This window comes from Pelobates fuscus, chromosome 1 (assembly GCF_036172605.1).
Source record: "Pelobates fuscus isolate aPelFus1 chromosome 1, aPelFus1.pri, whole genome shotgun sequence".
Lineage (NCBI taxonomy): Eukaryota > Metazoa > Chordata > Amphibia > Anura > Pelobatidae > Pelobates > Pelobates fuscus.
Window position 1 is genome coordinate 271,575,289 of NC_086317.1, and position 23,037 is coordinate 271,598,325.

At 42.6% G+C, this 23,037-nt stretch overlaps 1 protein-coding gene across 1 annotated transcript in view; it reads right to left on the reverse strand.

The window, feature by feature from the left end:
- NIPSNAP2 (nipsnap homolog 2) overlaps positions 1–23,037 on the reverse strand; it is a 52,585-nt gene that overhangs the window by 9,581 nt on the left and 19,967 nt on the right. The window contains exons 6-9 of the mRNA XM_063457324.1: positions 11,534–11,674; positions 9,082–9,113; positions 6,313–6,407; positions 4,719–4,802 (exon numbers count right to left, since the gene is read on the reverse strand). Coding sequence (XP_063313394.1) covers positions 4,719–4,802; positions 6,313–6,407; positions 9,082–9,113; positions 11,534–11,674 — 352 coding nt within the window. The remainder of the gene's footprint in view (positions 1–4,718; positions 4,803–6,312; positions 6,408–9,081; positions 9,114–11,533; positions 11,675–23,037) is intronic.

The window sequence follows — 23,037 nt, forward strand, 5'->3', positions numbered from 1 at the left end:
TAACGTGTGCTAAGAATAATGCAAGACAAGGACCAGTAAAGCCACCAGGAGTCCAGTTTATGGGGGGACTCCCCATGTCCGATCTACAAATAGACTTTACAGTGATGCCTAAATCGGGTGGACATCGTTACCTGCTGGTAATTGTGTGCACCTATTCAGGTTGGGTAGAAGCATGTCCTACTCGTACAGAGAAAGCAGGAGAAGTTGTGAGATTCCTGCTACGAGAAATAATACCCCGATATGGACTACCCTGTTCTATAGGATCGGACAATGGTCCAGCTTTTGTTCACCAGTGCCTACAACAACTGACTCATATGCTTGGTATAAAGTGGAGGCTTCATACTGCATATAGACCCCAGAGTTCTGGTAAGGTAGAGAGAATGAATAGAACTATTAAGAACCAGTTGGCTAAAATGTGTCAGGAAACCCAACTTAAGTGGAACGTTCTCTTACCTATAGCTCTATTGCGAATCCGCAGTACCCCTACCAGAAGGATGGGCCTCTCTCCTTTTGAAATTATGTATGGGCGACCACCTCCCGTACTTGGTAACTTAAGGGGGGATTTGAGTCAGTTGGGAGAAGGAATTACCCGGCAGCAGGTTGTAGAGTTGGGTAAGACTATGGAGGAGGTACAGAAATGGGTACAAGATAGATTACCTGTGAATATTTATCCCCCTGTTCATAATTATCATCCAGGAGACCAAGTGTGGATTAAAGAGTGGAATAATGTATCGTTAGGGCCCAAGTGGAGAGGTCCTTATGTTGTTCTTTTGTCTACCCCTACAGCGATAAAAGTAGCAGAAGTGACTCCGTGGATACATCACTCCAGGGTTAAACCAGCAGCAGTCGATTCTTGGCAAGTTACAGCAGATCCAGAGAATCCCTGCAAGATCCGGTTGAAACGCACTACTCAGTCGGAGTAACGAGGAATTATTGTGGATTACAAATTTTATTGTTACAGGTGTAAGTGAGAAGGCCATAATAAAGCCTGTCCTCTTACCATCACATAGTGTATAAGCCAGGAAAGTCCCGAAGGGACACCTGTGAAGACGAGCAGAACTCCATTCCCTGCAGCCCTCACATCCTGGAAGCTGAGGTTCCATCGCACGGACGAAGACTGAGGATGACGGCGAAAGATGTGCTTTTGATTGTGTTTATTTACATGTGTTTTTATATTCAGGAAGGTGGAGGTACCGACACTCCTAGCTGTGAGGTATGCATTAAGACTACGAGAACAGGTAACCATATTTCCCAAACCCTAATTTGGCATTCACAATACGAATGTAAAGGAGATGTATCAAGATGTAGATACTTAAATATAGACTATAGTGTGTGCCATTTAGGAGTAGGAGAACCTAAGTGCTTCAGTCCGGAGTATCAGCCTCGTACCATTTGGTTGACTCTCAGGAATGGAGATCCTCAGGGGACCCTAATTAATAAGACGGTGTTAGAATCCGTATATTCTTCGGGTGTTCTGCTATTTGATGCATGTAAGGCGATATCAAGTGGTAGAAAGCCGTGGAATGTATGTGGGGATCTTAGATGGGAGAGGACGTATGGATCTAACGATAAATATATTTGTCCCAGTAGTAAAAATAAATATGTGAGTCCTAGATGCCCAAATAAAGACTATAACTTTTGCCCATATTGGTCTTGTGTGGGGTGGGCGACTTGGGGACAGACAGTAGATAAAGACATAATAGTGACTAAGTTGCCGACTAGCCCTTATTGTAAATCTATGGAATGCAACCCAGTCCATATACTTATTAATAACCCCGACAAGTTCCTAGATAAGTATGGCAATTTATTTGGGTTTCAGATATACGGGACGGGTTTAGATCCTGGGACATTATTGTTTATAGGGATAGAGACTGATACGGTATCCTCCCAGACTCATCAAGTATACCACTCCTTTTATGAAGAGATGAGTATAGATAATAAGATCCCCCATAGCGCTAAGAACCTGTTCATTGACCTAGCTGAAAGTATTGCCGGTAGTCTTAATGTTACCAACTGCTATGTGTGTGGAGGTACTAACATGGGAGACCAATGGCCTTGGGAAGCAAAGGAGGTAATGTCCGGTTCTGAGGCAGTTGACCAACTAATATCTGCACCAGCCGATTATCATTTGAGTGTTAGAGGTAAATCTGAGTGGAGATTAAAGACCTCCATCATAGGTTATGTTTGCATAGCAAGGAAAGGAATAATGTATAATACTTCTGTAGGAGAATTAACTTGTCTAGGGCAAAAAGCTTATGATGATGATACAAAGAATACAACTTGGTGGTCGGCTTCAAATGTCTCAGAACCATCTAACCCGTTTGCTAGATACGCCAATTTAAAGGATGTGTGGTTTGATTTATCCATCACATCTACCTGGAGAGCCCCAGCAAATTTGTACTGGATCTGTGGTAAGAAAGCCTATTCGGAGCTGCCACAGGACTGGGAAGGGGCATGTGTGTTGGGTATGCTCAAACCATCCTTCTTCTTGTTACCGATTGAAACAGGTGAGACTTTAGGTGTTAAAGTGTATGATGTGAATCATAGGAAGAAAAGGGGGCCCTTAGAGATAGGTACCTGGGAAGATAATGAATGGCCTCCCCAGCGTATCATAGATTATTATGGGCCAGCCACGTGGGCTGAGGATGGTACCTTTGGTTATAGAACCCCTATTTATATGCTCAACCGTATTATAAGATTACAGGCGGTGGTTGAGATTATCACAAATGAGACATCACAAGCGCTCAATCTTCTAGTGAAACATAATACCAGGATGAGGACAGCAGTATACCAGAATAGATTAGCCTTGGATTACCTTTTGGCAGTAGAGGGAGGTGTATGTGGGAAGTTTAACCTAAGCAATTGCTGTCTTCAAATAGATGATGAAGGGCAAGCAATAGCTGAGCTTACTAGCCATATGGTTAAACTAGCGCATGTGCCTACTCAGGTATGGAAAGGGTACAATCCAAGTAGTTGGTTTGGTAGCTGGTATGAGTGGTTTGGAGGGCTTAAGGCAGTGGTAGGTGGAGTCCTACTGATTTTACTGTTGTGTCTACTCCTGCCGTGTCTTATACCCTTAGTAGTTAGGTCTGTGCAAAGCCTGATAGGAAGTATAGCAGAGAGGAAGGCTGCTGCACAGATAATGGCGATATATAAATATAAGGCTCTAGATCAGGGAGAACCAATGCAAGAAGATGAATGTTGAAGATTCACATCATAAGATAAGTCTGGTCTGGTTCAAGGTAACTTGCGGTGTAAGCAAACTAAGGTTATGTGATGCCTCAAGTAATTGTAAAATATCAAGAGGCATCAAAGGGGGGAATGTGGTGGAATCTCGGTAAAAATAAATTTAGTAGGCCGAGATTACCACGTGGCATGTGTACGTGCATATGCTGACGTATCGATCAGTTGGTTGCACGAGGCAAGATACGATCAGTAGTGTACGGAGCATGTGCAAGAATACAGGATATAGTATTCCCCCTCCTCCATTGTGCTGGACAAGCCATGCGGTCAAACAGGAAGTTAATTCTTATTTGTATTGATTGGTTAAGAGAATGTGCGGGTGGAGCTTAATATGGGAGGAGTTATATGCCTATATAAGGAGCCTGCACTATTGTCCGGGGCTCAGAATTTGCTGTATTTTGGTGACGCTAGTCCCTCTGAGTCCCGATCGGTGATCCAATAAAGAATCTCTTCCTTCCTGAAGAAACCTGTGTCCATCTCTCTGTGCTTGGCTTCCGTCAGTTTCTCCGGTATCAACATCTCCCTTTTTCCTCTAAAATTGGGATAACTGGACCCTATCCAAATGGGGGTCAACAGGGGAGGCTTATTTTGCTAGCCAATGTATAGATTTAGAGACGCACACACAAGAAAAATACAGCTTTAAATTTTACAAGGCTACAAATCACCTATATTAGCAAACATTTATGGAGATTCAGTTACACCATATGGCCATATTGTGTTAAGCCCACCACTACGTCACAGTACCTCAATATCTATGGGTTCTACACTAATTTCAACAAAGAAACCACTAATGGTGGCATTAAACAAATCCCAAATGGTAAGAAAGGGATTGCATGAGGATGAAAAATCAAAAGTAAAGAACTATTAAAGGAATACTCCTAACTTTAGCTTACTGATGTGCTTTATGTGAGAGTGTGTCTTATAATTTTATAAAAAGTGCAGCTTTCAATGCAAATTGCCACTTTTATAGATTAACCTTGCTACATCCACCAGGCTGTCAATTACACACGGTCCTGTTACTTCCTGAGGCAGCAATTGCCCAGAGCAGATGCCTTGCAAAGACTTCTCATTGATCTGCATTGTGAAGTCTTTAATAAGGCAGCCACAGGAAGTCTGGGCAAAAAGGGTAGGACTTGCAAAAGCTGCAGACAGAGATCTACAGCTTTTGCATGTTTTTTTTTTTTTTTTTTTTTTTTTTTAGATACACACCCAATGATAAAATGCATATGTAAATGTATAAATGTTTGCATTTAGGACATATCTACTAAATAGTAAATATTTGTAATATTTGTATTTGGGCGGAGTGTCCTTTTAAGTTGTCACAGCAGGTTTTACATTTCTTTTAAATTATATCATGCCAGCAGCAACTGATTTGAACTAAATTTGAACTGGTGTGTAGTTGTTACAAAAACACCCATAGTGTACATAAAGGCCTTTCTCTAAAATCAGACAAGGGCATATAAAAACTCTATTACCTGTATAGTAGACACATTCATCCCAGCCGTCTTTCTGCCAGGCAGAATTCCTGATATCGTCTCTGCTCTGTAAATCAGTGTAAGCTATTGAAATAAGAGTTTAATAAATATGAGTAAATGTTCCATCGCATTACATATTTACCAATCTACTTGAAAAACATTTAGTGTGGGATGTAAAAATTAAAGGGTTCCTATATTCACTGCTTTAGAATGCCCCTAACGCCATCCTCTGGTTCTGTATTAATTCATTTGAGCGGTTTCACAAAAGTGAGGATCCACAGGCAGCACGATGTTGCTCATATTGCTCATGTCAATAGCAGTACGACATTTGGTCATCCGACTTCAGTTACTATGGTAAAAGTTGGTCAAAATGTTGCCAGTTAATCACCAATAAATGCGCCATATACCACTGTATGAATTACAGAACCCATTTGTTTTTTTTTTGTTTTTTTACTACAGTTGATCATTGTTAAATAAGTTAAGCTTATTTTTTTGTTCTACTTAAAAGGGACATTTCACTACCATCAACATGGTAGACAATCATCATACTTAATTATGTATACTTTGCACGTTAATAAAGCAGGAGAGAAATTAAATTTTATCCACCCGTATCCACCTACTCTTATGATGTGAATTTAAATTTAGGCAGATAGCTTTAATGTGTGTACATCTGCTGGTTTCCTGTAATAAAGTAATTTGTCCATATGAAATACAAGCACCAAAGCAAACTCCCGCCCCTTCCCGGGAAAGGAGTATTAGAATCTTTATGAAATACTCATATTGACGATGTTGAAATTACACTGAAAGAGATACACAGATACAGTAGGGATTACTTTGTCTCTGTATATTTCCTACGCATGAAACTTATAGGCACATTGGCCGGAGTTACCACCTTCTAGAAGTGTCTTCCAAAATCTCCCAAATGTCACCAGTAATGGCTGCAGGGGATTATTGGCTTTGTCTATGGAGGATCCTGTGGTCACACAGAATCCTCCATAGACTTTAATACTGTACTCACAACATTTAGCAGTGATGTTGGCTCATAGCGCGTGAAGAGGACCCACTGGGTGAGTTGGCGGCACCCACGATGGACAATTTCAGGAAAGTAAATCTAACCTATGCCTGCCCCCACCAGCAGTGATGTCACCGTTGGGAGTCTTTGCAAATTCTGCAGTGCCACTTTAACTTAATTCAATGAAAAGCTGTACTGCACATACACAAGTGGTTCCCATTTATTTTTATGGAGGGAAGACAGCACATGTGCAAGTATGGGGCAAGGGTGACCTACAGGAAATTCAATTTTTATGTAATGTTTCAGTGTGTGAAGAGGGATTAGACTTTGAGACGGATACTCTGAAACTGTGCCTGAAATCGCTGAGAATCAAAATGTTGCTGTATTTTGCACTTTGTGAATAAACCATGGTTATTTTTTCATTATGTGGAGATGGCCACTGACTACAGTGCACCAGGTTTACTGAACATTGTCAAAACTGGCCTTACTGCTTTGATATGATGTAATTACACCACAAATACAGAAATTAGTGATGAAGAAAAATGGAGAAAAAAAAAATCAATCACAATTTTCAATAATTACCCCACAGATGATGAACCATATACAGTTGGCCAATCTGTGAAAAGAATCCAGCCACTGCTTCACTACCGTCCTGTCGATACCTTATGGCACGGGCCCTAGGTCACGGGAAAAAAAGAAAAAGCCATATCAAACTGATGAAGTGAAATCTAGAAAAGTATAGCATGCAGTTATACCTACAACTAGTTTTGAAACTGCATGAAGGCACAATCCTGCCTTTTAAGATCTAAAATAATATCTCTTGCTTTTTAATTACTTTCTGTTTGACCTCAGTAGAGTTGGAGTTGATTTGGGCAAGACATTCACACAACAAAATAAATAAAAAGCCAGTCAACAAGGTCCATGCTATTTGGTTAGTGGTACAATAAACTGTTATAATACACACAAAAATTGGATATGTTAAAGAATGTTAATATCCAAAATCCTACGGTAAAAGATTTTCTTCAATGAAGTATGACTGAATTTTTTCCTAGATTATATTCACTGAATTGAGCCTTTCATAAAGCACAGGATATTTTCTGAAATAAACGTGTACATATAGAGAATGTGGATCTAACTACAATGTAATCTGCCCTTTTAAAAAGGGTAAATGATTGAAAGCATTGTTATAATGGAAGGACTCCTTCTGGCAAGCTCTCAAATCATATACAAACAGTTTGACACTTACGTGGCTTTGTTTAGTGCCCATAGTCCAGCATGATTATCAAATGACACTACCTGTCAGTGAATAATGTCTAATGTTTGTATGCTAATAATGAAGTATGAATCTCCCCTTTGGTAAATCCATGCAGTCTGGAAGGACCAGAAAGCTAGGTATGTGTAAAAGCATTCAGAACCGATTTGACAGCTTACCATGAGACAACACTAGTGGACTCCTGGCATCATAACAGTTACAGCATGTTGTGGCTAGGTCGCTTAGAGTTTTCCTTTAACCCCTTAAGGACCAAACTTCTGGAATAAAAGGGAATCATGACATGTCACACATGTCATGTGTCCTTAAGGGGTTAAAGAGACACTCAAAGCATATTATAACTTATTGTAGAGGTTATGGTGGGGCTGTCCATATAATCTTACCTTGAGAAGTCCATTGAGCTTTCTTTACTTTCAGACTAACTATCCAGTACCAGAACGTAACCCATAACAAGCTGTAGTTGTCATGGTGCTTAGATTAATCCCTTCAAGATGAGGCTAGTCAAAGGGCCATTAGCAACATATTGTGAACGTTTCTTTACTAATGTGAGCATACACTGTAAAACTGGAATTTAGTGCAGCAAATGCTGTGTTAGCAATAATATAGAATACCAAATTGCTACCAGTAGAATACCTAGTAAAAAGGGATGAGGATTAACTTAAATTGGAATTTAAACAAAAGTGTCAGTTACAGCAGTGAGTGTAAAAAACATATTGTCAAGGTCTAAATATGGTATATCAATACAAAAGGACATAATCCTGGCCTTTAAAGGGTTACTCTAAGCTCCACAACAACATTATATCAATTTGCTTTTGAACTTGTGTGTTGCATGCACCCACCCATCATAGGTGCAGCTTGGACAGATATCTATCCCCTAGCTCTGCAGAATGTCCAACCTGTGGCCATGGTTGTGTGCTGGCAGCAACTTGTATGATCACTGCACACACAACGTGGTTCACATAATTGTGAACGGGACTATTAATAGCCTGAAAACAAGGGATATAGACAAACAAGAAACATAAGAGGCTCCTCATTGGTACAGTCTATGCCTGATCTAAGAGGGGTCTACCTACTGCAATAGATCGAATAATGATTAAAAGTGTGTAAAACTCAATAAATAAAGTAAGCCACTAATTATATATGGAATTGCTTTCCACAATGATTTCTTTGATCTACACTATAAACAGTAATAAAACATCTGTACGCATAGTATGAAACCGCTATGGTATTTTACATTTCACATTCTATTTAACAGTATATAGAGGTTACCGACCACTTGAGACAGGCAGGTAGCCAGAATCCTATACAAATTCTGCAGAACATTTAACTACTTTGATTTTCCAACGGTTTCAAAACGTATATGCCAATTCATTATATGGCATGTTATCATTCATTAGGAACTTATGCACATGCTCCTTTGCCATATTAGGAGATCTTAAAGTGTTACAGAGGCCACACGATCAACAAAGTGAAGGAACAACTCTGGGATATGTAAATTGCAGTAACCAAGTTCTCTTAGCATATTAGCGAAACACTTGATGGAAAATAAACGGAGCTTCCTTGGTTAATGTATTAACCATGGAAGCTCTGCGGTTAGAACCTTCTCATTAATACATTGATAAATAAAAGTTCAGTTTATCTGGCACAAATACAAAAAGTGCATACTGTGCATAATGGGGATTTTGGCCTCCACAGTGACGTTAACATTTTCATAAAATAAAATATAGTTTGTACAGCAAATGCTGACTTCAAATGCATTCATACGGGAGAACTTAAAAAAAAATGCAAATACGGTATGTACCAACAAATGAAAAAAAGGGCAATTAATAGAAATCTGACTAATGCAAATATTACTAGATTACTTGAATGTGTTGCAAATTGCATAGATGGGTGTTAGAGAAATAATTTCGCATTAGTAAGAAAGAGGGAAGAAAACAAACGAAAGCAACACACACATGTTTCGGCATTACGTTAATTTAACAAAATACAATCTGCTAAATCAATTATTATTAAGAAATTAATAATTAAGCCTTTATTAACTCCATTATCATTACAACTCTAATGGTGGGTGATATTCTTACCAGTGGTTCCCCCATTCAATCATGGTTCCAGGCTGGAAAAGAAAAAAAGCATGTCCCATGTGGCACAATAGAAAGGTATTTCGAGGACAGCACTAATAAGAAGCTTTATGGAAAGGATGCTTGCCCTCTTGACTAATTCCTGTATTAGTGTCTATTTTAAAGCAATTCATTTCTGTGACTCGGGTTTTATTCAACAGATTATTTTATGCAGCCCTCTAGCAGGTTTTAAGATGCCTCTAATTAAATTGTAATAATTGTGAGCATCACTCTGAGTACATGGTGTAGCTAAAGCCGGTGATTACTGGCTTTGGTCATCTAGGTTTTCATCTTAACCATCGTCTGTTGCTCAAACAGCAAGCATTAATCATAATTTACAATAGAAAAAAAAGTTACAAATATATACATCTGAAAGCAGTCACTCATAAATTAAATGTTGACATCCAATGTATCCATGCATAGTGCTAAACAGGGCGGTGGAATTGGTACACTTTCAAAACCTTTTGATTCTCACTCCTCAATTTATGGTTCCACTGACTCAGACTGCTTATATCAGGGCTCAACATTTACACTTGCCACTGGTGAGCAGTGAGACACTATAGCATTTCTTTAACCTACACAGATGCATATCACGGTTTCAAAAACTAAACATTAGAAAAAAAAATCTAAATATAAACAACCAGCACACTCACCCCTAGTAAAGTAATGCAAGGAAATGGAAATTAAATGGAATGCTGTTTACCCTTTTGAAAATCAATGTAGTAGATAGAACAAGGATTCCTCAAAACATATATTTGTTTGTGTTTTTTATGTATTTTTCTTGTCGATATTCTTTGGGTTTATTAGATAAAATCGCCCTATTACTTTTCATTAACCGAAACCTCATCACAAATAGCTTTGTAATTATATCAGGAGTTGAAAGGAGGAGTTATGTTGAATGTATTTGTTGCTAAAGCAGCAGAAAAAAAGTACCTTTAAATATTCCAATATTATCCTTAAGTCAATCTTTTTAAACTGATTAGCTATATTTTATTTTTCTGAGAGCACTAAGGGTTTATTCATAATACATAAAATTATACTGCACTGTAAAGCAAAGAGCACATTCTTTTGTAAAATGGTTCAATTGGAAAATGTCTTCAACTTAGCGACAGCTTAAAATTCGGCTATTTCTTCCTACATTTCTCAATTTGGAATTCAGTCCACTATGGTTTGATATTTAGTGCCTAAACTTGTTTTTTTTTTAATGCATATTGCACAACTATCCTGGTTTTGGTGGGTGCTTTTTAAAATTTGGGGAAAAGGAAATGTCAGCAGAAAGCTAGCACACCATTCACATGATAAAGTGATGCACTGAAAAAATAAATACAAAAATATATCACTGTGCATGGGCATCACTGTTTGGGGCTCGCCTGACATGTCCACCCCCTTTTTCAAATTGCCCAGCCCCTTCTGACATAATCAGTGACACTCTCTAATTGCCTGCCCGCCAACTTACGTCTTTTTTTTATTTTTTTATTTGATACTGCCCAATCTTGGGAGGTATGATTTAAAAACAATCCAATTCCTGTAACCACTACAGTTTGCTGCTGTGGTTATGTTGCCTAGAATGGCTTGGCAGCATCCCTGGTGTAATTGAATATAGTGTTGATTTTACACTTTTGCATTATCATAATTCCCCAACTGGTATGACATTAATTGACACAATGCTGGGAGTTCTCGATATCGTCCAGGTTGGAAGAAACTGGTAATGTAAATATGCAGTGGTCCTAAGATGCCAGGAAGAACCTCTTTATATCAAATTATTGGTAAAAGAATCAATACAAAACAGAAGATGGCAACAGGGCACTCTAGACAACAAACACTGCAAAAAGTACTAGGAATGTCCCATTAAAATGTGACCACAGTTGAACAGACAGGGGGGGGTGATTTGTTTACTGTTATAATGTAAAACTGGTGTTAGGCTCTATCTCTGGTGTGTGTGTTTTTTTGTAACTATTTTAATTGTGTTATTATAAGTATGAGTGCATCAATGTATTTTCCATATTTAAACTAGCCCTGCTTCTATGCATATGGCTTTATATGCAATTAGCATAAAAAAATAAATCAAGTAAATACATGGCTTATGAGAAAGAAGTCTATGGTAATTATATTTATTTTTATAAACCTTATGACCAACATTTCTGGATATTGGAGTACAATGTACAGTCTTAAACAAACACTCCAAACAAATTACATGCATACTTTTCTTTATGGGTATATTTACTACATTGTTTTATATTTAGTTTAATTATTATTATTTTTTTTTTTAATGGAGTGTTCCTTTAACTAGAGATATGTATATACAAGCGCATTCTGAAATGCTTCCGGTCTCTGAGCTTAAACTTAATCATTATTCTAATACGCTTATTAAATGTGGTTAGCACGTAAGAAGGGATTTTTATTGGAAAACACTCACTCTCAACTGGTAGGACCTCAGTTCATAAATATTAGGGCCTTCTCTTGGGTTAGGTTCATTCCAGAAACTGAACTCCAGCAAGAGCTGGTTCTTGCGAGAGAGAAGCATGTTACCTCGTTCTTTTCGAAACTCTGTAAACTCCTATTCAAATGGAGACAGAAACGATGGACAAAGAGAAATGATCTGAAAAACTCTGTATGCTGTATGGCTTGGACAACATATAAAAACAGTAAAACAGGTAGCACGCAGGGCATCTGTCGTTAATTCTCAAACTTATATTACTATTGATTTTCAAATTGGTTGGGGAGGCAGTGTGCATTGAGAATTATGAAGAATAAAATTCAAGAATATATACACACCTCAAAATGGGTGATTGGTATGTGTATTCCTAAAATGCAATTAAGTCATTTGTTTCCATTAAAAAACAGAACCACACAGTGTCAGCATTTATACAAAATAATGTGAAAGTGATTAAAAACCAGCAGTATATATAGCTACACCAAAGTATATTTTAGGTGGAATTGTGCAATGTGAATGCTTGATTACCTAACCAATCCAGTCAATAATTGTGCTATTGGTGGCACATAGGTGTTTTCAATTCTAGAAGACAGTGTTAATGTGAAGTTATATTAACCCAATTAAGATACAAAATCGATACGTTTACAAGCTTGGGTTCTGCTTAAAAAGGTAAAAATGTCACTTCTCTGGAACTTGTACTACTGAAGAAAACATTAAAAATCATATATAACTTACAATTATTTGACTTAAAGCAATAGTAGGTGAAGAGGGACTGCTCAACCAAGCTTACTGTTAACCCATTTTCATGTGATGCTTAGTTTTCTTTTGGATTTATATATTGAAAAATATTAGCAAATTAAATAAATAATCAAGTTCGGATAAGGTAAAGTCAGAGCAAACCATGCAAATTTAGTTGAGAAATAGAAAGTTTCTAGTACCGTAATCACTACAGATGGAGGATTGTAGAGGTTCTGTTGCTCAGAGTATCACTTTAACTGTGATAGTGAAAATTCTCAGTATATATTAAGACTTACAGACACCGAAATTTATAAATCTTCAGAGATACTCTAAGAAATAAAATCTATTAAAGGGATACTATTGTCATCAATGCAACTTTAGCTTAACCCCTTAAGGACCAAACTTCTGGAATAAAAGGGAATCATGACGTGTCACACACGTCATGTGTCCTTAAGGGGTTAAAGGATCACTATAGTGCCAGGAAAACAAACTCGTTTTCCTGGCACTATAGTGCCCTGAGCGTGCCCCCACCCTCAGGGTCCCACTCCCGCTGGGCTGAAAGGAAAGGAAGTGGGTTTAACACTCACCTTTCTCCAGCGCTGGGCTCCCTTGGCGCTGGGGACTCTCCTCCTCCTTCCGACATCATCGGCTGAATGCGCATGGGCGGCAAGAGCTGCACGCTTCTCATCACAGTGAGAAGCGCGGAAGCGCCTCTAGTGGCTGTCAATGAGACAGCCACTAGGGGCTGGATTAACCCATATTTCTCTGAAACTATGTTTACAGCAGGCAGGGTTAATCCTAGATGGACCTGGCACCCAGACCACTTTTTTCATAGGCACCCAGACCACTTGAGCTGAAGTGGTCTAGGTGCCTATAGTGGTCCTTTAAGCATCTTTATTGCATAGATCATTCCTCTCACTGCCCAATTATTAGTAGGAGGTAAGTCACTTTTGTTTGTGTTCATGCAGCCCTAGCCACACATCCTCTGGAAGTGACTGACAAAGCCTGCATGATGAAAAACAAATATGATTTTCAATCAGATGTTAACTTGCTTAAAGGAACACTATAGGGTTAGGAACACAAACATGTATTCGGATCCTATAGTGTTAAAATAACCAGGCCGGCCTTAGGGGTGTGCGAGCTGTGCGGCCGCAAAGGGCGCCCCCTGCTCCCCACAGCTCACACATGGCCGGCCTGGGATAAAAAAATTAATAAAAAAAAATTTGCGGCGGGGGCGGGGCTTACCGTGCGGCAGGGGCGGAGCTAAAATGCCATCTAACTGCTAACAACCAGAATCCAGGAGCTGCACTGCCTGTCTGCCTCCACAAGGAACAGAGGTAACTATGTGTGACTGTCTACGTGTGTGTCTGTGTGTTTGACTGACTGACCGTCTGCGTGCGGCGGCGTGACTGTCTGCCCGTGCGTGACTGTCTGCCCGTGCGTGACTGTCTGCCCGTGCGTGACTGTCTGCCCGTGCGTGACTGTCTGCGCGTGCGTGACTGTCTGCGCGTGCGTGACTGTCTGGCTGTCTGCCATTGTGTGTGTCACTGTCTGTGTGTTTGACTGTCTGTGTGTGGCTGTCTGCCATTGTGTGTGTGTGTCACTGTGTGTTTGACTGTCTGTGTGTGTGTGTGTGTGTGTGTGTGTGTGTCTGCCTATGTGTAACTGACTGGGCAGAATAGATGAGCCGAATGGTTCTTATCTGCCGTCACATTCTATGTCTGTCTGTGTGTGACTTCCTGCGTGTGTTTGTGTGTGTGTGTGCGCGTTTGTATGGCTGTCTGCCTGTGTGTGTGTGTGTGTGTGTGGGAAGGGGGAAGGAGGGGGGAGAAGGAGTGGGGGAGGGGGGACGGGAAGGGGGGGCGCTGTGAAGATTTTTCGCACAGGGCGCCCAAAGGCCTAAGGCCGGCCCTGAAAATAACCATCTAGCCCCCCTGCACCACCTAAACATAGCAAAATCTTACTTTTATTTCAGTATGCTGCTGCTGGTTCTGCCCCTGATCTTCCTGGTTGGCTGACATCAGAAGTGGTGTTCTGAGCCAATAACAACACTTTCACATAGGAAAGCATTGGATTGGCTGAGTTTGTCAAGGAGGCAGATCACAGGCAGTGCCAACACAGCCATGTCCAATCAACATCTCCTCATAGAAATGCATTGAATCAATGCATCTCTATGAGGAAAGTTCAGTGTCTGCATGCAGAGTGTGGAGACACTGAATGTCATGCACACTGTGCAGCACAGCCCCAGGAAGCACCTCTAGTAGCGGAGGAGTGGCCAGTGGAGGTATCCCTAGGTTGTTATGTAAACACTGCCTTTTCTCTTAAAAGACGGGGTTTACTGCAAAAAGTCTGAAGGGAAGGATTATACTCCCCAGAACAAATACAATAAGCTGTAGTTTTTATCTCCTGGTCTATAATATAAACTTTAATCACACACAGGCAGGTCTATGAAGTTATTAACAGAGCAGGAGACAAGAAATTCTAGATTAAACAGACTGTGCAATACAGGAACCTATAATATCTAGATTCATTTTCAGGAAGTGTTTAGTAAGGTTGTGCAAGGCACATGCAGGGAGGTGTGCCTAGGGCTGTATAAACAAAGTGATTTAACTCCTAAATAATAGGAAATTTGGCTGTGAGATAACAGGAGCATGATCTACACACCAAATCTGCTTCATTAAGCTAAAGTTGTTTTGGTGCCTATATTATTCCATTTAAATCTGTGTGTACACTTACTGATACTATGTGGTTCAGTTTATAATTAAACTAATACAAGTTAACAACCACTACTTTTCAGTTGTATGTTGAATTTGTCAGTTGAACACCCTGTTTTTTTTTTCATTCTTTATTTATCGATTCATGCATAGCAGGTGGATACAACAATAGGTTTGGTATATGCGTTCCAATTTGTACAGGTATTTGTTCTGAGACACACACATATATATGGTTATAATTGGTGTCATTTTACATGAATACATTGCGTTAACAGGTGCTGACAATACTGATCATATATTCCTTTGGGGATTGGTAGGATAGTCCATTTGTTCCATTACTTTGATCTCCTTTTAAAATCGGGGTCTTGCTCGATGGTCGTTGTTGGAAATCGTTAGTCACATGTATTTTTTGTATCTTGAAGTTTGTATGTCCGTGAGATTTACATTTTGCTATGTTTGTGCTTTCAAGCTAGATATATCTACCTCGTAGTGGCATGAATATTTTAAGTGAAATAACCATAGCTAGGTCAGTATAGATGGGTTAAGAGATGAGGATACAGGGGGAAGAGGGGGGGAATAGAGGGGGGGGGGAATTGTATGGGTTGTGAGCTCCGCTGATGTGGGGCGGACGGCTCTTGAGGTCACCTCCGGGGGTTTTGAGTGGTAATTTTCACTGCGTCGGTGTGTTTGTCAGCGGTTAGTATAGTCTTCCCATGGTTCCCATGTTTTGAGGAATTGTGAGTAGGTATCTCTGATTTGTGCTGTTTATCCATGAGATGGGCCTCCTTGATATTGCGGATGACCCTCTCCATGTGTGGCATGTCAGTTTGTAGCCAGGTTTGTGCTATAGCTTACCTGGCGGCCAGGTTTATTTTGTTGAGTAGTTTTTGTTCTTTGTTCGGCAGATCGTCAGCCGGTCTTGCTATTAAGAATGTCCATGGGTCTGGTCTTATCGGTCTGCATGGCACTGCTGTCGATAGTCGGGCCACGTCCTCCCAAAAGGTCGCTACTTTGTGGCAGGTCCACCACATATGTAAATATATGCCTTTTTCGCCACAGTCTCTACAGCATGTGTCAGTGGGTGTTTTGCCCATGCGGTGCAGCTTAACTGGGTGGTGTACCACCTCATAAGTGTTTTGTAACATTGTTCTTGGTGTAGCACGTATATGGATGCTTTTGCTGCCACCTCCCATATGTCCTGCTACTCTCTGCCCTCTAATGTTTGCTGTAGGTCCGTTCCCCACTGTGTGACATATGCAGGGGCGTAGGTCTTGTCTGTTGGTGCGCTTAGTTGTGTATAAAGGATTGTGATCAGGCCGGTACGTGGTCCGCTAGTCATGCATAGTGTTTCATAAAAGGTTGGTTTGGCGTTGGCAGCTGTCCGTACTTGTGTGCGTCCGGCAAAATCCCGGAGTTGTATGCACCTAAAGTGATCTTTAGTGGTTAGTGGGGCTAGTGTGCTTAGGTCTTTGAAGGTTCTGGGTGTACCTGCTTGGTATAGCTGGTGGTATTGTTGTGCGCCTGTGTTTTCGATGCCCCTGAAGTCCCTAGCTGTCAGCCCAGGTGGGAATGCATTGTTGCATAGGTAAAGTGTGAGTGGTGATACTGGGTGCGTTAGAGTGTGTTTGTGGGCTGTGGAGTCCCATCCTCCTCCGTCGCTACCCTTACGCCTTTTATCCCTGGGTGTGCCCTTATGAGGTGTAGTAGGGGTTCTAGGGCTAGTATGAACAGAAGGGGGGATAAGAGGCAGCCCTGTTGTGTGCCATTTTTGAGGTCAAAAGGACATGGAGCTGTTCCGGGTATCACTGTCTGCACTCTTGGGTGTGTGTACAGGGCGTGGACCGCATTGACAAATGTGTCCGGTAAGTGTAATTTTATTACATGACAAGAGGCTTCCTATTTTGCATAACTTTCTTTACTTATGCAGCACAAGTCAATAAATCAAAAACTTTTAACCAATCCTAGGCCAACGTAGCCTGTATATAAGTCTTTGGTGGGCGTGTCTATTCCTCTTTCTTTGCTGCTTCCAGAAGGCACAGGTCAGAGTACTACCTTCAGAGGTTATACTTATTTATTCTATATTTATTTAATACTGTTAGGAACTTAGTCATTGTTTTTTCCATTATTCTATATTTGTTTTTCTCTCTCTCTGCCCCTACCTCTCCTCTCACCCTGTACTGTTTTTCCTACCCGTCTACCCTACCGGCGGCATTTTTACCGCGACCGCGCTTGTTTGCTGGGGTTTGGAATAGGTATAAGGGACCCTTTGGGAGGTGGGTGTGGGGTTGGAGGGACGAACCGCTAACATCATCAGTGCGGCGTTAGAGTTTGACGGCGGACCGCGATTGCGGACCGCACTGTCGTTTTGGCGCGAACGGCGGCCATCTTGGATCTCGCTCCCACGAGACCCACGACGGCCATTAGCGCTCCTAACGGTCGTGATTCAAACGACCCATCCAACATTCTCTTTTCTCATATGTATAGCGGTAACTTGTTTTCTCTGCCTCTACTGTATATCTATATTTAGTGTCAGTACCCTCAGACTTCCCCTACTGCACATCTTAAAGGCACAGTTCATGCAGGCTCATCCCGTGCTGCACATCTTAAAGGCACAGTTTCTGCAGGCTCATCCCCTGCTGCACATCTTAAAGGCACAGTACAGACAGGCTCATCCCCTGCTTTACATCTAGAGTCACTAGTGCAAGCAGGCTCATCCCCTGCTATACACAGAAGAGTCACATCACTAGCAGACTCATCCTCTGCTATAATACAAGTGCCAGTGCCAGCAGGCTCATCCCCTGCTATAAATCAAAGTGACAAAGTACCAGCAGGCTCATCCCCTGCTATATATATGTGACTAAGTGCAAGCAGGCTCACTCCCTGCTATACGTATGCAAGTGACACAGTGCAAGCAGGCTTACCCCTGCTATTAAATCTAAGTGACTCAGTACTAGCAGGCTCATCCCCTGCTATATCATTAAGAGTGGCAGTTCAGCAGGCTCATCCCCTGCTACACCATCATATGTATATGTGACTCTGTACAGGATACCCACAATAGTAGGTGGAAGCCGTATCATACGGCAATTCACGTATTTCAGTACCTAACACTCTCCTGTCTTCCACAGACAGACCCAACACACAACACAAGATGAGTGACTCACCACAGTTACCACCGTCAGATTGGCAGACACTTATTAACTCGGCGGTAGCCGCCTCCGTGGAGAAAGGTATCGGCAGACTGCTTATGCAATACCCAAAACCGGATACGGTTACAGAACAGTCCACGGAACTAACGGATGATGCCCTCCCCGGAGACTTCCACGCCATAAAACGGCAACGGAAGGGCACCGGGTCAGACACCCAGAGACTAAAAGGCAAAGCACCGTTGAAGAGGAGCCGCCAGGCAGTGAGAAGAGAACCTTCCCCTCCATCCTCTCCATCCTCGGAGGACGATGATCGCGACCCCCACCATCGCTTGACATCATGGACGAGTGGAAGGCGGGGGCTTCACACTCGGAAGACGAGGAATGGCTGGACGTCACAGGGGACGACAGGGAGTACGATCAAGACACATACCTTGAGCAGGAGTTTCCTCACCACTCACAGGATAAACATGAAAGGGGACCTTCATAGACCCCCAAGGGACGGCCATGTTCGACCTCCACACGATCCAGCATCCAAGATCGACAGAATGGGGATTACCGGAACACCTGGCTCAGTTCATCCACTTCTGGCTGAGAAAGCCAATGGACAAAGAAGTGAGGGCGAGGCTACGGGCAGAATGCCCAAGCCCCACACTACCAGATAAAATCGCACTGACCCCGGAATTTGATACTACTGTTTCCCTGTTCAGGACCCACGAAATGGGATAGAGAAGGGCCTTAGGGAATCCCAAGACAAGCTCCTAGACATCCTGGGCCCTCTAGCAAAAATGCTATACCTGGCCGACCTAGCCCTCTCCCAGGGCACCGTTGTAAGGAATATTAGATAGTTAATTTCTCTTATATGTATTTTATGATTTTATAAGGTTTATTATCATTATTGCTGACTGTGAAAGACTTTAACAATAACATGCTTCCTTCTAAAGGATGTTCTAATATGCTGACTGTGACAGACCTATACAATTCTATAGGAAGTACGACATCTCAGGATGTCCTGCCCAGGATATTCTTTCCAGACGTATTCAAAATCTCATCTTTCCATTGTCAGAATAAGATGTAATATTTAAGGAAGTAATCAATCTTATATTCTGTATGGCATATCTCATGACTCAAGTAACTTAATTTGTATAAATATTCACTACACAGTAAAGTATTTGAGAGTCTTGTCAAAGCATTCGTCAGTGTCTTCTTGCTGACAAAGATTCTCCATCAACGTTGATTAAATGGTGACCGCGAGATCAACCGCACTGGACGCCCACACTATACGTGAATAGGCACAACGGGCCATCTGTATGCTGGGCAACACCAACACGGCAATGTGTGCAGAACGCCGCAGAACTCCATTACTGAAGATGGACCCAAAATTGATGGAGCTGGGTAAGAAAGAAATGGGACTGCTAGCGAATGGTCAACTATTCGGTGACTCATTCATAACTGAACTCATAAAACATGTGAGCATCTTCACCACTCTGAATAAGGCTTAGACCTCCATCAAGCAAGTATTTCGTTTTTGGCAGGGCTGGTCGCCAAAGGGGCCGAGCCACCATCCGATTCTGGCCTACAGATCCCAGACACCAGTCATCTCAAGCCTTCTTCCCAACCTCGAGAACCAACTTCCAGCGAGGATCTTTCCGTTCCAGAGGCACCCACGGACGGTTCAATACAGGTGAGCATCCCCAACACGCCCTATCTATATTCGCACATGACTGCAGGCAGACTGTCTCTTTTTTCCACAGGAATGGGCAAAGATATCTTCAGACAACTGGATCCTCAATACGGTAGCCGGCTACGAGATCGAGTTCTCAGACACCCCGGTACAGGACCGACGCCCACCACCAATAAGAGCATCGGCAATACACACAGGAATCATAGACAAGGAGATCCAAACCCTTCGTAGTCCAAAAGAAAACAGGAGACTACAGACCGGTCATCAACCTATGACAACTGAACGGGTTCGTCACCTACAGGCATTTCAAAATGGAAGGGATCCACCTCCTAAGAGACCTACTGTTGCAACACGACTGGTTCACTCGACTAGACTTAAAGGACGCCTACCTATCGGTACCGATGGCCCGCGTCAGCCGTCCTTTCCTCCGCTTCACATGGAAACATCTCACCTGCCAATTCACCTGACTCCCATTCGGCCTCAGCTCAGCACCATAGTGCTTTACGAACCTCATGAAGCCGGTAATGGCTTACCTAAGGGAGAAAGGCATCCGCTGCCTAATATACCTGGACGATATTCTGATATTTTGCGAGTCAGCGCCCAGACTTCGATCTCAAACGAGATTCATGGTGCGCTTGCTAGAATCATTGGGCTTCATCATAAACCGATAAAAATCTTCACTCCAACCGGCTAGGGTGGTACAATTTCTGGGATTCGAAATAGATTTGAGAACGTGTACCCTCCGGTTACCCACTGCAAAGATTGCAACAATACGGAAAGAAATACGCTGGGTACTTCGAAAAGACTCAATACCGCTCCGCCTCCTGGCCAGAATGGTAGGCCTTTTATCATCCTCCATACAAGCGATCTTCCCGGGACCGCTACACTACCGGGCCATGCAACGGGCGAAGGCCCATCACTTGAGACAAGGACAGACGTACGACCACTGGATCCCAGTGTCAACAGAAATACGGACGGAACTCCGATGGTGGCTCCTCCACATGGAGGCCTGGAACGGCAGAGCCATATTCGGTCCAAACCCGGACTTCGTCCTAGAGTCGGACGCCAGCCTATGGGGCTGGGGAGCCCACTGCACAAAGGCGTCCACCGGAGGACCATGGTCGGAGGAAGAGAAACTCCTACACATCAACTGCCTGGAGTTGATAGCAGGCTCCTTGGTGATCCGGAGTTTGGCCAAGCACATGTCCAACTGCTGCATACTCTTGCACATGGACAACATTTCGGCAGTCCAGTACATAAACCACCTGGGCGGAGCTAGATCACGGGCCTTAACAGAAGCAACGAGGGACATCGATCGATTCTGCCTACCCCGCAACATCACGATCAAGGCAGAATACCTACCGGGAGTCAACAACCTCACAGCGGACTGGTTCTCTCGACATTGGAGAGACAGCAGCGATTGGCGCCTGGACACCACCATCTTTCACAGGATAAGGCAGGTAAGAGGTCCACTACACATAGACCTCTTCGCATCACGGACGAACACTCAGCTACCGAGATATTACAGTTGGCTCCCGGATCCTCAAAGCGAAGCAGTGGATGCGTTCCTGCAACAATGGCCACAAACAGGAGCTTACGCGTTCCCACCGTTCTCGATGCTGGCGAGAGTCCTCCACCACCTACGCAGAGCGGGGACATCTCTGATTCTGATCACACCATTGTGGAAGAGCCAAGCATGGTTCCCGGACCTACTAGCTCTGTCACAAGACCATCCGCTAATCCTACCAGTGTTCCCATTCCTCCTAGTGAACCCGGACGGGGAACCTCACCCGTTGATTACAAAAGATCGGCTGGAACTGGAGGCCTGGAGTCTTTCCGGGGATCCTGGAATGTCTCAGGCCTATCGCAGATGACTAGAGACCTACTATGGGACTCCTGAGCACCTGGCACTAGGCGCTGCTACCTATCAGCATGGAACACGTGGAATCGCTGGTGCATGGAAAGGGACCTCGATCCCTTTACAGCACCTATTCCCTGCATTCTAAATTTCCTGTCAAACCTGTTTTCGGAAGGAAGAGCATACCGCTCAATTAATATCACCAGATCTGCCATCTCGGCGGCCCACACCCCGATAGACGGTACACCAGTGGGTCAGAACACCCTGACATGCCGTCTACTTCGGGGCATCAAACTAACCAGACCTCCGGCCCCGAAGTATAACACTCTTTGGGATGTAGATTTGGTTATCCGATTCCTGAGGAACTGGCCAGACAACGAGACCTTGTCACTGAGACAACTATTAGCCAAACTGACTCTCCTATGTTTAGTTTCGTTTCGCAGGGTCGCGGATGTTAGGGCCTTTGACATAAACGGTTTCACTGTAACACCAGAAGGGGTTACCTTCACGGTGTCTCGCAGGACTAAGACGGACTCTACATCCGTATCTTACCCCTTTTTTCCGATGGTTCCTCGGCTATGCGTCGTGAACACCTTGCTTCGATACGTAGAGGTAACCGAACCGCTCCGTTTTTACCGATCAGGTCAACTGCTGGTATCTTACACTAAACCATACAAACCCGTAACTACCACTACGTTGGCCAGATGGGTACGATGGCTTTTATCCCTGGCAGGGGTAGAACCGAATTTCGGGGCCCACTCGGTACGCGGGGCGGCGGCTTCGCGTGCATATTCGGCGGGAGCATCACTAACGGACATCTTGCGCTCGGCAGACTGGACTAGAGAAAACACCTTCAGAGTTTTCTACTTTTGACAGACATCTCAGGCATATTTTTCGTTGTTACCGCAGCGTTAAAAATGCTAAATAGGAAGCCTCCTGTCATGTAATAAATTTGTAGATTATGTTAACGTAGTGTACGTATAATCTTAATTTTAATAATGACAGGAGGCGAGTATTTCCCCCCTCATAGATCTTGGGATTGTTCCCCCCCTAGATACTCGCCGATTCAAGCATTTAATAGACAGTTATGACGACCTTACAGACTGATACCTTCGTACTGTATAAATCTCACGTAAACAGTATAGAAATAGCTATAGCTAACAACTTAATAGAACTGTCAATGTGATAACCTAATACTTTAGATATATTAAGTAACTGAACCAGGGCTATAGGTTGCAAGCGGACAATAGTTCATTTCCACATCTTTCACCTATTTCCGTTTTTTCCAGCATAAGATGATTCGGGAGCCGGGCAACAAAGACCCCTCAAGCTTCAACCCAAGCTACGTT